Source organism: Myripristis murdjan, chromosome 20 (assembly GCF_902150065.1).
Source record: "Myripristis murdjan chromosome 20, fMyrMur1.1, whole genome shotgun sequence".
In the NCBI taxonomy this organism is placed as follows: Eukaryota; Metazoa; Chordata; class Actinopteri; order Holocentriformes; family Holocentridae; genus Myripristis; species Myripristis murdjan.
In genome coordinates, this window is record NC_043999.1 from 1,270,108 (window position 1) to 1,284,477 (window position 14,370).

At 43.3% G+C, this 14,370-nt stretch overlaps 1 protein-coding gene across 1 annotated transcript in view; it reads right to left on the minus strand.

The window, feature by feature from the left end:
• Positions 1-13,494, minus strand: part of LOC115378725 (NACHT, LRR and PYD domains-containing protein 12-like) — a 61,990-nt gene extending 48,496 nt beyond the window's left edge. The window contains exons 1-8 of the mRNA XM_030079184.1: positions 13,342-13,494; positions 9,416-11,440; positions 8,910-9,080; positions 6,039-6,209; positions 2,454-2,624; positions 1,646-1,816; positions 1,397-1,567; positions 706-752 (exon numbers count right to left, since the gene is read on the minus strand). Coding sequence (XP_029935044.1) covers positions 706-752; positions 1,397-1,567; positions 1,646-1,816; positions 2,454-2,624; positions 6,039-6,209; positions 8,910-9,080; positions 9,416-11,440; positions 13,342-13,472 — 3,058 coding nt within the window. The 5' untranslated portion in view covers positions 13,473-13,494. The remainder of the gene's footprint in view (positions 1-705; positions 753-1,396; positions 1,568-1,645; positions 1,817-2,453; positions 2,625-6,038; positions 6,210-8,909; positions 9,081-9,415; positions 11,441-13,341) is intronic.
• Between the last annotated feature and the right edge of the window lie 876 nt (positions 13,495-14,370).

A 14,370-nucleotide genomic window follows, 5' to 3' on the forward strand; every position in this document is an offset into this window, starting at 1 on the left:
TGTGATTCCTCTGTAAGTCACTGCGATATAAACCTCTCCACTCCACTGGACCTCCCAGTAACATCGCCCAGTCAGACCTTCTCTACACAGAACCTGAAGCTTCTGAATAAATCTGTCTGGGTGATCAGGATACGACTGCTGCTCAGATGTCACCTCCACCTCTCTGTTGTCTTCAGACAGACGGAGGAATCTGTTCACTGTGTTTGGATCCAGTGTGAGATGACGGGCATCTGATGGGGAGAAGACACACAGCACACATCAGAAATCCTCATTTACTGAGACTCACTTCATCAGCTGTCAGTCAGAGCTGCAGCACATCCAGACTGCAGCTGTGTTCACAGCACAAGTACCATGTGGATTGTCTGTTTAATGTGTCTGCTTCCTGTCAGAGCCCATCAAGTCTGTTTCACACAGTGGAAATCCACGTTCACAGCTCATTTCTGCATCAGGACCACACACACACCAAAACAAAGTGGAAAAACACAGAGAGCCATGTGACTGTCAGCAGCGTCTCTACAAAGCTGACATTCAAAAAGATGAAGGTCAGGATGCTGCTGCTCTGCTGGAGGTCCAGGTTTAACATCTGTCCTCTTCTGTGCCGTGCCTTTCACTGAGAAACATACACTCTGTGTGTGTGTGTGTGTGTGTGTGTGTGTGTGTGTGTGTGTGTGTGTGTGTGTGTGTTCATACTGTCTCAGTACTGACCTCCTCTCAGGCTGTCAGCTTTCATCCAGTCTTTTCCATCCTCCAGCCTGTAGGGATTAAAACATCATCATCATCATCATCATCATTTAATTGCTGGGATTAATTGGACTTTGTTTCCCTCCTGAACCTGTTCAGTAATTCTCTGCTCGTCATGACATCATTTGTTCAGAGATGGGCAGGGAGCGTGGAAGTGCTGTGTGTGGATGGAAATTGGTGCTGTGCTGCAGTTTTGGGGTCAAAAATTCCCTCGTTCCTCGTCGTCTGAGAGCAGACGCAGGCGTTCTGTGCAGGTTTGGTAGTTGGTGGAGTTTCAGTCACAGAGACATCAACCCCTTTATGTGCGTCATATTTCAAGTTTCACTTTGACATGAATTCTTCATCCAGTAGCCGTGTTAACGTGCACATCAGAAACCCAGTTTAAATGGGACTAAGTGAATCATGGCCGTCCATGCAGCCATCTGAAGGCAGCTGGACTGCTGTGTCATCCTGCACAACTTAGACCTTCCTACATGCACACTGGGATGTTTCCTACAGCTGGGCACATTCCAGATGCTCTGTTTAGCCTTTTAACTGGGGTCCATCTGAAACCTGGAGAAAGGTGTTATCCACTTCAAATCACTCTAGAACTGCCACTGCCTGAGACCAACCAATGAAGCTCGTCCACATGGACTGACTCCACCCCTCTACTGACCTCAGAGTCTCCAGGCTGCAGTTTGGACTCTCCACCAGATCAGACAGCAGCTTCATTCCTGAATCCTGCAGGTCATTGTAGCTCAGGTCCAGCTCTGTCAGATGAGGGTTGGACTTCAGAGCCGAGGCCAGAGAAGCACAGCCTTCATCTGCGACCTGACAGTCTGTCAGCCTGCAGAGAAAGAAGCATTTTAACAAACCACTGCTGCTGTTCAAGTAGAGCTTCACACAGGGAAAAGAGATTCTCTACCTCAGAGTCTTCAGTCTGCAGTTTGGACTTTCCAGTCCAGCAGACAGCAGCTTCACTCCTGAATCCTGCAGCTTGTTCTCACTCAGGTCCAGCTCTGTCAGATGGGGGTTGGACTTCAGAGCCGAGGCCAGAGAAGCACAGCTGCTCTCTGACAACCTGCAGTGTTTCAGTCTGAAGAAATAAGAAATCATGTTGATATAAAATAATATTGGACACGATGCAACAAAGAACAAGCAGCAATAACAATTAACAAGAAAAATGTGCTTTGAAATCTGACAGAGACAGATTTTTTTTTTTATCTTATCTTGAAAAATGTTGGTAATACAGCACAATAATACCAAACAGTGGAAGAAATTCCGGAGGAGAGGGAATAATTTACGTTTTATCGGGTTTCCAGAAGACAGCGAGGAAGGCGATGCCCTGGCCTTCTTAAGCAAAAATTTCCAGGAGATACTGAACATATATTTTCGAAGCGGGCTGGAAATCGACAGAACAGGATCAGGGCTCTGCACAGAAGCCCAGATCCCAAGCAACCTGGGCCGGCAAGACCCCTTATTGCCAGATTTTTCAGATTCCAGGATCGAAACCACATTGTTGAAGCAGCAAGTAAGAAGGATCAATACATATGAACAAGCCATGTGAAGTCTCTATTTTTCTTCTCTCTCCCTATCTCTTGGCGACTCAATTATTAAAATAATAAATAAAATAATATTGAACTTACACAGATCTCTGCAACAACAGCACAACATTAACATAATATTCATTTTTTATTTCATGTAAACACAGAGCTAATGAAATGCAGTCTGACCTCAGAGTCTTCAGGCTGCAGTTTGGACTCTCCACCAGATCAGACAGCAGCTTCACTCCTGAATCCTGCAGGTCGTTGTAGCTCAGGTCCAGCTCTGTCAGATGGGGGTTGGACTTCAGAGCCGAGGCCAGAGAAGCACAGCTGCTCTCTGACAACCTGCAGCCACTCAGTCTGGAGAAAGAAGAAATCATGTTGCTATAAAATAATATTGGACACAAAGGTGTTTAGAAATCCAGTTTGAAACCATGCAGGATTATATAATCTGATGAGATCTGCTCAGGTTTATTTACAGTCAACATCTTCAGTATTTTTTATATAACATGACAATGGCAGCATTCACATATTCTGAACTGAAATATTCAAATGATGTGCATCATTTTCTGCACACTTCCCCATAACGCAGCAGGACATGTTTAGTATCTTTAGGAACACTGAGATCTTGACGAGAATTTAAAATAAAGTTCTGTAAGTTTGAACAAAGCTTGAGTTTGATGAACCCAGCAGTGAGGCTGGCAGAGTTCACATCACTGTACTGGGCAGAATCAGGCAGGAAATTTGTTTTACTGGGAAACTGACGCCTCGCTGAGGGTGATAGATCGTAACTTGTCATCAGTCCACACTACCAAGGCACATGTTATATTTAAAAAAAATGTCCAAGGCACTTGGCTTGGTGGATGCTTGGCGGCTACATAACCCCTCTTCAAGGGATTAAACCATCTTTTCATCCCCCATAACTCATTTTCTACATTTGATTTCTTTTTGGGTTTCTCAGTCTTTGCTTTCCACTGTAGTGTCAAGTGACGGAGGTAATATAATTATTTCAGACCATATCCCAATATATATGAACATACTACCATTTACCAAGCCAGAGAAATCACCCAGATGGAGACTGAATTCTAGCCTTTTACTAGAGTACACTTTTAAGGAATCACTCAGATCACAAATCAATCTCTACATAGAAACTAATTCACCAACAGCTCCTTCGGCAGAAGTAGCTTGGGAAGCTTTAAAACCCTTCCTGACAGGTCAGATAATTCAACACTTCATTTCAAAAAAAGGAAAATCAAGCAAAACTACAGGAACTTGACAAACATATTGAAATTGCAGAGTCAAACTTTAAAGGAAACATGTCTTCTGAAAATCTCATCAGATTGACTTTTGCCTGGCCCGGGAAAGGGATTAAGTATCTTGGCATAATATCCCGTCCCAGGATGAAACTGCGAAAACTTCAGGGGCCAGTAGTCAGTGGAGGTCTAGGGATGCCTAATTTATTATTCTACCACTATGCTTTTACTGTTGTGCACATGGCACAGTGGTCTTTACCCCTGAGAAACCCCCTCCCTCCCCCCAGTATGACCTTCAAAGCAGCATTTGTTCTCCTCTGACACCCCTCACGTCCTCAAATTTGATCTATATCTTCACCGGTCTGCAGGGATCTGCTTTAATCCCAAGCTTTGTATAGATAAATCGCCCTTTTTCTGGAAATCATGGTTTCAAAAAAGATATTAAAGTTCTAGATGCTCTGTACCAGGATGAAACATTCAAACCTTTTGAGGAGCTCAGAATTCAATCTGTCACACAACCAGTTCTGGAAGTATCTGCAGTTAAGACACCTGTTGGATAAAACTTTTGGCTCTCTTTCAAAAGGTCCATCCAGCGATGACACTCTAGATACGATCCTAAACATTTTTGGTCGCGGCCATGAAGCCTCCGCCTACTATTCTATGATCCTTACTGCTGCAGACTCTAATCCACTATATTGTCAAAAGTATTCACTCAGCTATCCAAATCATTGAATTCAGGTGTTCCAATCACTTCCATGGCCACAGGTGTATAAAATCAAGCACCTAGGCATGCAGACTACTTCTACAAACATTTGTGAAATAATGGGTCACTCTCAGGAGCTCAGTGAATTCCAGCGTGGTACCGTGATAGGATGCCACCTGTGCAACAAGTCCAGTCGTGAAATTTCCTCGCTACTAAATATTCCACAATCAACTGTTAGTGGTGCTATAACAAAGTGGAAGCAATTGGGAACGACAGCAACTCAGGCATGAAGTAGTAGGCCACGTAAAATCACAGAGCGGGGTCAATGGATACTGAGGTGCATAGTGCGCAGAGGTCACCAACTTTCTGCAGAGTCAATAGCTACAAACCTCCAAACTTCATGTGATCTTCAGATTAGCTCAGATTAGCGTAGAGAGCTTCATGAAATGGGTTTCCATGGCTGAGCAGCTGCGTCCCAGCCTTACATCACCAAGCGCAATGCAAAGCGTCGGATGCAGCGGTGTAAAGCACGCCGCCACTGGACTCTAGAGCAGTGGAGTAGTAGCAGTAGAGCAGTGTTCTCTGGAGTGACCAATCACGTTTGTTTGTTTGTTTTATTTTATTTGATATGGACATCACAAATGCATTGAGACTGTCCCAATGGACAGACCAGATGCTTTTGCTTGGGTGATTGTAGCACACGTGCTAATTTTCAACAACAGTCCATAGGCTGCTTTTCTAAAATCACGGAGCATATGATCAACAATATGGGATAAAACAAACAAAGTTCATGGTCGCCATCAGTGATATTAAAAAAAAAAAATCACAGAGCATATGATCAGCAATGATTAAACAAACAAAGTTCATGTTCGCAGCTGTAATATTAGCAACAATAATAAACTAAGTACATATTTATACATGTGAACATTGTTGTTTTGCTTTTAACCATGCTTTTAGTCCTCTGTTAAAAGCATTTGTATCAGTCTCCAGTCTCAGGTGAGTCGGTAGAGTGTTCCATAGGTTAATGCCTTTTACTGAGAAGGCAGACTGTCCAAATGATGTTGTACACCTGGGAACAATGCAGTCACCATTGTAGGAGGCTCGTGTGTTTATTGTGTATGAACTCTTCTCATATCTGTAACATTTAAATGTGAATACCTGTGATGCACACTGTTAGATTACCTGTCACCAAATAATGCTGCAAACTTTAAAGCACTCTGGTCACCATTGTCCTATTTATTTTAATTTATTTTATTTTAATTTTATTTTTCATTTATGCATATATGATGGTATAGATATGAATACTTGTGTCTGCATGTAAATTTGTATGTCGGTGCATATATGGATATATGGATATGTGCATGTGTACTATATATATATGTTTGTTTGTTTATGTTTGGGTTTTTTCTTTGTGTTTGTCTTTTCTGTTTGTGTTCAGGCTGGTGATTGTTATGTCTCAGAGTTGCACGATCTTATGTGTCCTGATTTAAATGTTCTTATGTTATCTTTACTGTAAAATAATAAACAATTAATCATAAAAAATGCATGGCAACCTGAACAAACAAGAGCAGCCTGAAGACTAAACTACTGAGTGTAGGGTTTTTCCTTTCAAAATGTAAAATCTATAGCTTAACATGTCCATGTCATCATCAATAACCTTTAAATGCTCCTCTAAATTATGGGCTTTACCATTAAGGTTATCGTCATGCATCAACATAATACTGAACTTACACAGATCTCTGCAACAACAGCACAACATTAAAATAATATTCATTTCATATTTCATGTAAACACAGAGCTAATGAAATGCAGTCTGACCTCAGAGTCTTCAGTCTGCAGTTTGGACTCTCCAGTCCAGCAGACAGCAGCTTCACTCCTGAATCCTTCAAATGGTTCTCACTCAGGTCCAGCTCTGTCAGATGGGGGTTGGACTTCAGAGCCGAGGCCAGAGAAGCCCAGCTGCTCACTGGCAACCTGCAGTGACTCAGTCTGAAGAAAAAAGAAATCATGTTGATATAAAATTATATTGGACACAAAGGTGTTTAGAAATCCAGTTTGAAACTATGCAGGATTATATAATCTGATGAGATCTGTTCAGGTTTATTTACAGTGAACATCTTCAGTATTTTATATATAACATTACAATGGCAGCATTCACATATTCTGAAGTGAAATATTCAAATAATGTGCTGAACATCATTTTCTATGCATTTTCCCAAAACGCAGCAGGACATGTTTAGTATCTTTAGAAACACTGAGTTCTTGACTAGAATTTAAAATAAAGTCCTGTAAGTTTGAACAAAGCTTGACTGGAGGGGGGTGTCAGGGTACTGGAATGTCAGGGGTGTCTGGGTGTCAGGGTGGGGTCAGAGGCCAGATGAGTGGGCAGTCCTTCAGTCTGTCCTGGGTAGGGTTGGGACCCGTTTGGATTTTAACGATTCCGATTCCTTAATGATTCCCTCTTAACGATTCCGGTTCCTACCGGTTCCGGTAACGGTTCCAAATATATACATTTTTGTATTTTTAGTTAGTGTTAGTGTAATGTAGTGTTAGTGTGTGTTTATGAGTTATGGAACATAATAAATTACCTTGAAGGAGTAGATGTTTACCAGTAAGCTTGACTCCAATAATTTAACAATATGTTAAATTATTAGGGGAGAGTGGGGTAAATAGTGCCAGTTTTTACTTAAAGTGCCTTTAAAGCGAGGGGATTACAGTAATGCCTCCAACTAAAATATGCACATATAGTTTAGGATGTTGTGCATCCCTGGGAACAATCACTTTGGATCTTATATAAACTGTGTGAGAAATAAAGCTTTCGAAAAAAAAGTGGTTTTGTGGCACAACTTGCCCCCGATGTGGGGTAAATTGTGCCATTAGAGAGAATACACTGGGGTAAATTGTGCCATTGATAATTGAAGTAAAACAGATCATTTTAATCTCACAAATGATAATGCTATATAAAAGCAAAACAAATTCAATACAAAATTATTTATTTAACCTTTATTTATTATTTTAACAAGATCACAGGCCACTTTTCTATAACGAGGCCGAGCACCACATGAACACATACCCAGAACAAAATAAAACTTCCAAAATGAGCACCTGCAAATCATCTTCATCTGAATCTGAATAGTTGTAGTGATCAAAGGTAAGAAGACAATATACAATAACAATAAAATACAATAAAGTAATATATAGTATATAATCACAGGTTGTGCTACTGGCACAACTTACCCCAAGGCCCTTTGGCACAGATTACCCCAAGCCCACCATTTTGAAAAAAATGCATCCCCCAGCTGTTTTGAGCTAACATCATGCTAACTGTATAGACTCATGGTGTAGCTTACTAAAGTACTAAAACCTGTGTGAACTGTTTTCAAAGTTTTCTATAACTGTTCAAACACAGCAATCAAAAAACCTTGATTATGGAAATTTTACTTTGGAGGGCAAAAAAAGGTTTTTTGAACTTAAATGTGCTTATCTCTCAAGCCATGTGTCTCCCTTCTTTGCAGGATGAGTGAAATGGATGCCTCTTCAAAAATATGTGGTCACATAACCAACTTCTTCTATAGTTTTCTAGATAACAGGGGTGGCACTACTTGCCCCTTGGCACAAATTACCCCACTCTCCCCTATTTGTTTTAAAAATGTAAATTAGAAACAGACCTAACAATTCAACTACCAATGAATGAGAAGTATTATGCCTGTGATTACATAGACTGAATATGAAAAATAAGCCGAAGTGATACCTCTTCTCTGAATAGACAAGCTAAGCTGTCAGTGTGCTGCTGTTAGCCAGTGAAAATAAAGCAGAGTGGCAACTCTTCACCCCGTTAGACAATCTATGTCAGTGCACTGCTGTAGCCTGGAAGTATTCTTTGCCTTTTGGATTCGTACGGTGCCGGTGCAGTTGTTTTTCTAATTCGGCGATTCCGTTCGCGATTCCGTATTCGCGGATATTAAAGGGCCCTAGTTAAGTAAAGTTGCGTTTTTCTGGCTTCGACATTGTTTGGTTACGCTGCAGGGCTGCACTCCTCCTCCTGCCTCGCTTGATAATGACGGTCCGACATTCTTCATAGCAGTGCAGTGGGGGCGTATCCACCCCTAGCCTGCTCAGTCTTGTAGGTGACGTGACGTCACCACAGTCGCTTCAGTGCACACAACTGAGCAAAATGAATGCAGATGAGAAATTCCAGGAATCGTTATGGGAACCGGTTTTGCGAAAATGATGGATCAGGCTCCATTTCTTCTATTTCGGAACCGGTTCTCAAAAAGAACCGGTTCCGGTTCCCAACCCTAGTCCTGGGTCACATGTCTGTTTACGCCTCTAATGCGATGTGGACAAAAGCGTCCCAGGCCTCCGAGCGTGGTCTGAGAGATCAGATGTCAAGACGCATTGAGGACACATTCTGTGGTGTTTACACCTGTCTCAGTCCTGTCCACCTGGGACCGGATCACGCAGAACGGATGTTGATGCCAGGAGGAAACAGGGCCTTTGACTTGGGCATAATCATGCTGATCATTCCTTTCATGTGCTGACTTTAAGAAAACCATGAGCTTTACTTTAATACCATTTCATTTCATTTCATTCATTCTATCATTCTGTCTGTCAGTGTGGAGGTTAGCTGTCACATCAAAATTCACATAATTTTCATGTCAGTGCAGATCAAGTAAAGTGCAGTCTGACCTCAGAGTCTTCAGTCTGCAGTTTGGACTCTCCAGTCCAGCAGACAGCAGCTTCACTTCTGAATCCCACAGCTTGTTGTAGCTCAGGTCCAGCTCTGTCAGATGGGGGTTGGACTTCAGAGCCGAGGCTAGAGAAGCACAGCCTTCATCTGTGACCTGACAGTCTGTCAGCCTGTAATTACAGATGAAATGTGAATTGCATTGTACTGTATTAAGTGAATTTTTTTAAAGGTAATACCGTCTGTACCGTGTTTTTTTCCACCTGAAAATACACTTACGATTAAATTTTCTCTCATGAACACAGACACCTGAAAAATTAAGTAAATTTTGCCCTCACATTTGACCTTAGCAGTAAAAAAAAAGACACTCCCCCAATGAAGAACAACCTTTATAGTACAGACAGTGTGTTAATGTGCAGTATGTTATCTATCTCTACTGTAACTCTGATGCTGTCAGGTGTGAATGCTGCCCTACACTGTTAATGTCTGTATTCACATCAGGACTAACCGAGCCGTCCTACAGTTCCTCACAGCTGGGATCAGTCTACGTCGTCCCTCCTCTGATGTTCTGTACGCCTTCAGGTCCAACATGTCCAGAACCTCCTCTGACATCTGCAGCATGTAGGCCAGAGCTGAGCAGTGGATCTCAGAGAGCTCCTTCTCTGATCTGTTCTCTGACTTCAGGAACTCTTGGATGTCCCGATGTACTGAGAGGTCGTTAATCTCCAACAAACAGTGGAAGATGTTGATGCTTCTGTCAGGAGAGATATCTTCAGTGTCCATCTCTTTCAGGTTTTTGATGGCTCTCTGGATGTCTTCTGGTCTGCTCTCTGTCTGACCCAGCAGGCCTCCTAAGAGCCTCTGGTTGGACTCCAGTGAGAGGCCATGAAGGAAGCGGACAAAGAGGTCCAGGTGGCCATTTTTACTTTTCAGGGCTTTCAACATTGCAATATTCAGAAGGACATCCAAGGATTTTTCAGAGTTGTCATGTCTTCCCAGGAATGTGTTCAGTGTCTCCATGTCCCTGTTGGTGTAGCAGTGGAAGATGTAGACTGCAGTGAGAAACTCCTGAATGCTCAGATGAACAAAGCAGTAGACATTTCTCTGGAAGAGCACACACTCGGTTTTGAAGATCTCTGTGCACACTCCTGAGTACACCGAGGCCTCTCTGACATCAAGACCACACTTTTCCAGGTCTTCTTTGTAGAACATCAGGTTGCCTTTCTCCAGATGTTCAAACGCCAGCCTGCCCAGCTTCAGAAGAACTTCCCTGTCAGTCTCCATCAGCTCCTGCTGACTCCTGTCATGTCTCTCATGGTACTTGTGCTTCTTCCTCTGTGTCTGAACCAGCAGGAAGTGTGAGTACATGTCAGTCAGGCTCTTGGGCAGCTCTCCTCTCTGGTCTGTAGTCAACATGTGCTCCAGGACTGTAGCAGTGATCCAGCAGAAGACTGGGATGTGGCACATGATGTGGAGGCTCCTGGAGGCCTTGATGTGTGAGATGATTCTGCTGCACAGCTCCTCATCACTGGATCTCCTCCTGAAGTACTCCTCCTTCTGGAGGTCAGTGAACCCTCGCACTTCTGTTACCCTGTCCACACATGTAGGAGGGATCTGATTGGCCACCGCAGGTCTGGAAGTTATCCAGAGGAGAGCCGAGGGAAGCAGATTCCCCTTGATGAGGTTTGTCAACAGCACGTTTACTGATGATGTCTGTGTGACATCAGACACGACCTCATTGTTCTGGAAATCCAATGAAAACCTGCTTTCATCCAGGCCATCAAAGATGAACACGACTTTACAGACGGCAAGCTTCTCTGCTGTGACCGTCTGTAATGTTGGATGGAAAACACGGAGCAGCCGGAGAAGACTGTAGCGCTCATCTTTGATCAAGTTCAGCTCCCGGAACGAAAGCAGAACCACAAGACTGACATGTTGGTTTTCCAAGCCCTCTGCCCAGTCCAGAGTGAACTTCTGCACTGAGAAGGTTTTTCCAATGCCAGCAACGCCCTGCGTCACAACTACTCTGATGTGTGTGTCTTGGCCAGGTAAGGGTTTAAAGATGTCCTGGCACTTGATTGGAGTGTCATGGAGGGTCTCCATCTTGGATGTTGTCTCCAGCTGCCACACCTCATGTTGGGTATTAATCCCTTCCCTCCGTCCCTGTGTGATGTAGAGCTCAGTGTAGATCCTGTTGAGGGGGGTTCCACTTCCTGCTGCAGCAGTTCCTTCTGTCACAAATTCACATCTCCTCCTCAGACTGATCTTATGCTCGTCTAAAACCTCCTGCAGACCGCCGTCCACTGGGCTGGTTTGACTGGGTGTCTGCAGTCCAGGTCTTGTTCTGGATCTTTCTCCACACTGGGGACAGGCAGAGTCTCCTGATGAACCAGACTGGTCCCAGTCTGAGGTGATGCACTGTCTGCAGAACCAGTGTCCACAGCTGGTGGAGACTGGATCCCTCAGGACCTCCTGACACAAAGCACAGCAGGACAGCTGCTCCTCCACAGCCTCACTGCTCCTCTTCCTCTTTCTGTGGAGGTGAAGGAAATTTTTTATGACCAATTAAAAGAAAGAAGGTTAATTTACCTAAAAACATTTTTAGACTGTAAACTAAAATAAAACATTCACTTGAAACTCTAAAGTACTGAAACAGCATCATAATGACACAACATGTAAAATTAATTTTCTCGTCTCATGGATGAAAGTCACTGTGGCGATCATGGATGGATTCCACACTGTAGCTTTTCTGTGCTTTGTTAGATGTAGCTGTCAGTAATTAATAATATCCTCAATAAAAACAGTATGAAGTCATATTATTATCTGTTTTACCAAAAGTTGCTAATCATTGGTTCATCAACAGGGTCCATTCTTCATTATTCCTGTCTACAAACAGCAGAAATGTGTTTGTATTGCTGAGGTTGCTTTAGCGTTTTGATTGTACTGTGAGGTTTGCTTCGTTTCTCAATGTGGAGCTCATTTCATTCACTATATTTGCTTTAACTTATGAACCAGGACTGACCTCGGCTACCAAACTAAAGCCATGAAACTGTCCTTTCAACAATGTTGGGACGTTGGGTGTTTGCTCCTGTGTGGTGAGGAGCAACATCAGCTTCAAAGCTTCAAAGGAAGATTCTTCTTGATTGTGGTGACCTCATGACTTTTCCTCCAGTGCCATCTTTATGCTAATGCAATTAATTAGGATCCAGTCTTTAACTGAAACTTGTGATGCTTGTGTGTTTACAGTCATAAAGGTCCACATTTCAAAAACACTTGCCATAACTGGAAAAAAAAATATTATCAAAAATTTAATCATCTAATTGATTTGTTCCACTTCTTCTTACTTGTACATGCTCTTTTGTTTTGTGAAATCAATCAAATTATCCAGCAGATCTCCTTCACATCAGTGCAATCAGAATAACCTCCAGTGTTTAGCCCAAATGTGAGAAAAAATCATGTGAGCAACTGAAGTGACGTCTTCAGCAACTGAGCCAGTCACTGTGACGTCGCGCTGACAGCAACAGACACTTGCAGGTAGAAAACTGCCGCTTCATTTGAGGTGTGGAGGCTTGTGAGATCAGCAGCTTTTATCATTTCTCTGGTCCATATTCAGCTGTAATTGTAACGCTCAAAGATAAACAGTAAAACCAGGTGGTCTGAAAAACTGGACTTTTCTGATGGGATTATTTGATGATTATTTGATGTTTTGGTACGGCTCAGCCAGCCTCTTTCATAAACCAAACTGGAACTTGTTGTTTGCAGCTGTTTGCTCTGTGCCACTGACCTCATAGGTTGGTGATGCAGAGGTTTTCTGCCCAGAAGTTATTGTAAACAAACACTGTGATTCGGTCTGAACCATCTAATAATGAACTTGTATGTCACATGAGAGCAGATAAAACGACCTGTGTGACTGGACTGCCAGAGCAAATTAGGGACACAAGCACTGAGTGGCACTGGCCTTTTTGTATTTTCAGTACAATCTATGCACAAGCCTGTTGGCTTTGCTCAGCCACTGCAGGATTCCAGCTTTTACTGTTTCATGAGTTGTGACTTAGCTGCTTCAGTGAAGTGACGAAAATGTAAATAAAAAGATTGATTTCTGGCATCTGAATCGATAATCGCTGTGAGAAAAACAATCAACTAACCAATGCAGTTTGTCTTCTGTGCTGCTCTCCTCTCTGCTCAGCCGCTCGACCACACAACCTCTTTTACTGTGAACCTTTTGGCTGTCAGGAACACCGTCCTAGTTTCTGGCAAACATAACACACATTCCAGCTGTTCTGCTTGGATGCAGCAGCTGTATTACTCAGCAGAGAAAAGTTCTCTTTCTCTTTGCAGCCTGTTGTCTTGATATCCTCACAGCTGTCTCTGCTTCATGAAAATAATCTCATGTCATCATATTCCATCAGTCTGACAGTGTAACAGAGCTCTTACTTTGTGGCTGAAGGTCCAGGTTCAGCACTGAAGTATGGAAGACTTCCTTTAGACCGCTCACTCCTCATAGACAGACAGCTGGAGGCTGGAGGCTCTGCTCTGCCGTCCTCTTCCTCACCACACACACTCATCTTCTGCACTTCAGTCCGTCTGAGAGGGGAGACACACACACACACACACACACACACACACACACACACACACACACACTCAAACGCCTGGTCAAACACTTTGCACTATCCAACACTGCCTTGGGATGGCAGCAGTGAGGCCTGTTGCGACACGACTGGCAGAAACTGAGGAATGAACATGTCGTCCGTCCGACTCTGAGGGCCGCTTCAACCCAACCAGCAGGTCATGTGCTCGGTTGAGTCTCAACAGTCCTCACCTAATTCAGTCCACGCTGGCTGTGCACAGTTCAGCTTCACAGTTGCATCTGCAGCAGAATGTGTGAGGAAGTGTTGAGTTTTGTTCCCTCTGCAGCCCACAGGCTGGCAGCTGCCTCACACACTTTTACAGCCAAATATTAAGAAGAATGTTTTTTAAATATGTTGCACACAAACTGATATTTTACCCACGGGACTGAATGTGTCAGAAAACTCAAGAATTAGATTAACAGTCACCGTGCCTCACCCTTCCTGTTTTCCTCTTCCTGTTGCTTTGTCTGCAGCAGCTGGATTCCTGCCTGTTTCCTTCCCTCAGCAACAGGAATTTTCAGAATAAAAGTCTGACAGTGTACAACTATACACTACAAAAACTTTTCCCCATGGTGTTGCTGAAAGTTCCCTCTCCAGTAGAACCCAGATGTTCCACTCTGACCTTCAGATCCGCTCCACAGATTTGCTGCTTCACAACATGAACACACATTCAGGAACAAGAGGTTTAGGAAAGCTTCACATTTCTCTGCTGCAGCAGCAGAGGAGGAGCTGCAGGGCTCACCTGCTGCGCTCTGATTGGCTGCTGCACATTGTCACCTGTGCAGCCCGGAGGCTTCAAATGACCACATTTTGTGCTGCATTTCAACATCAG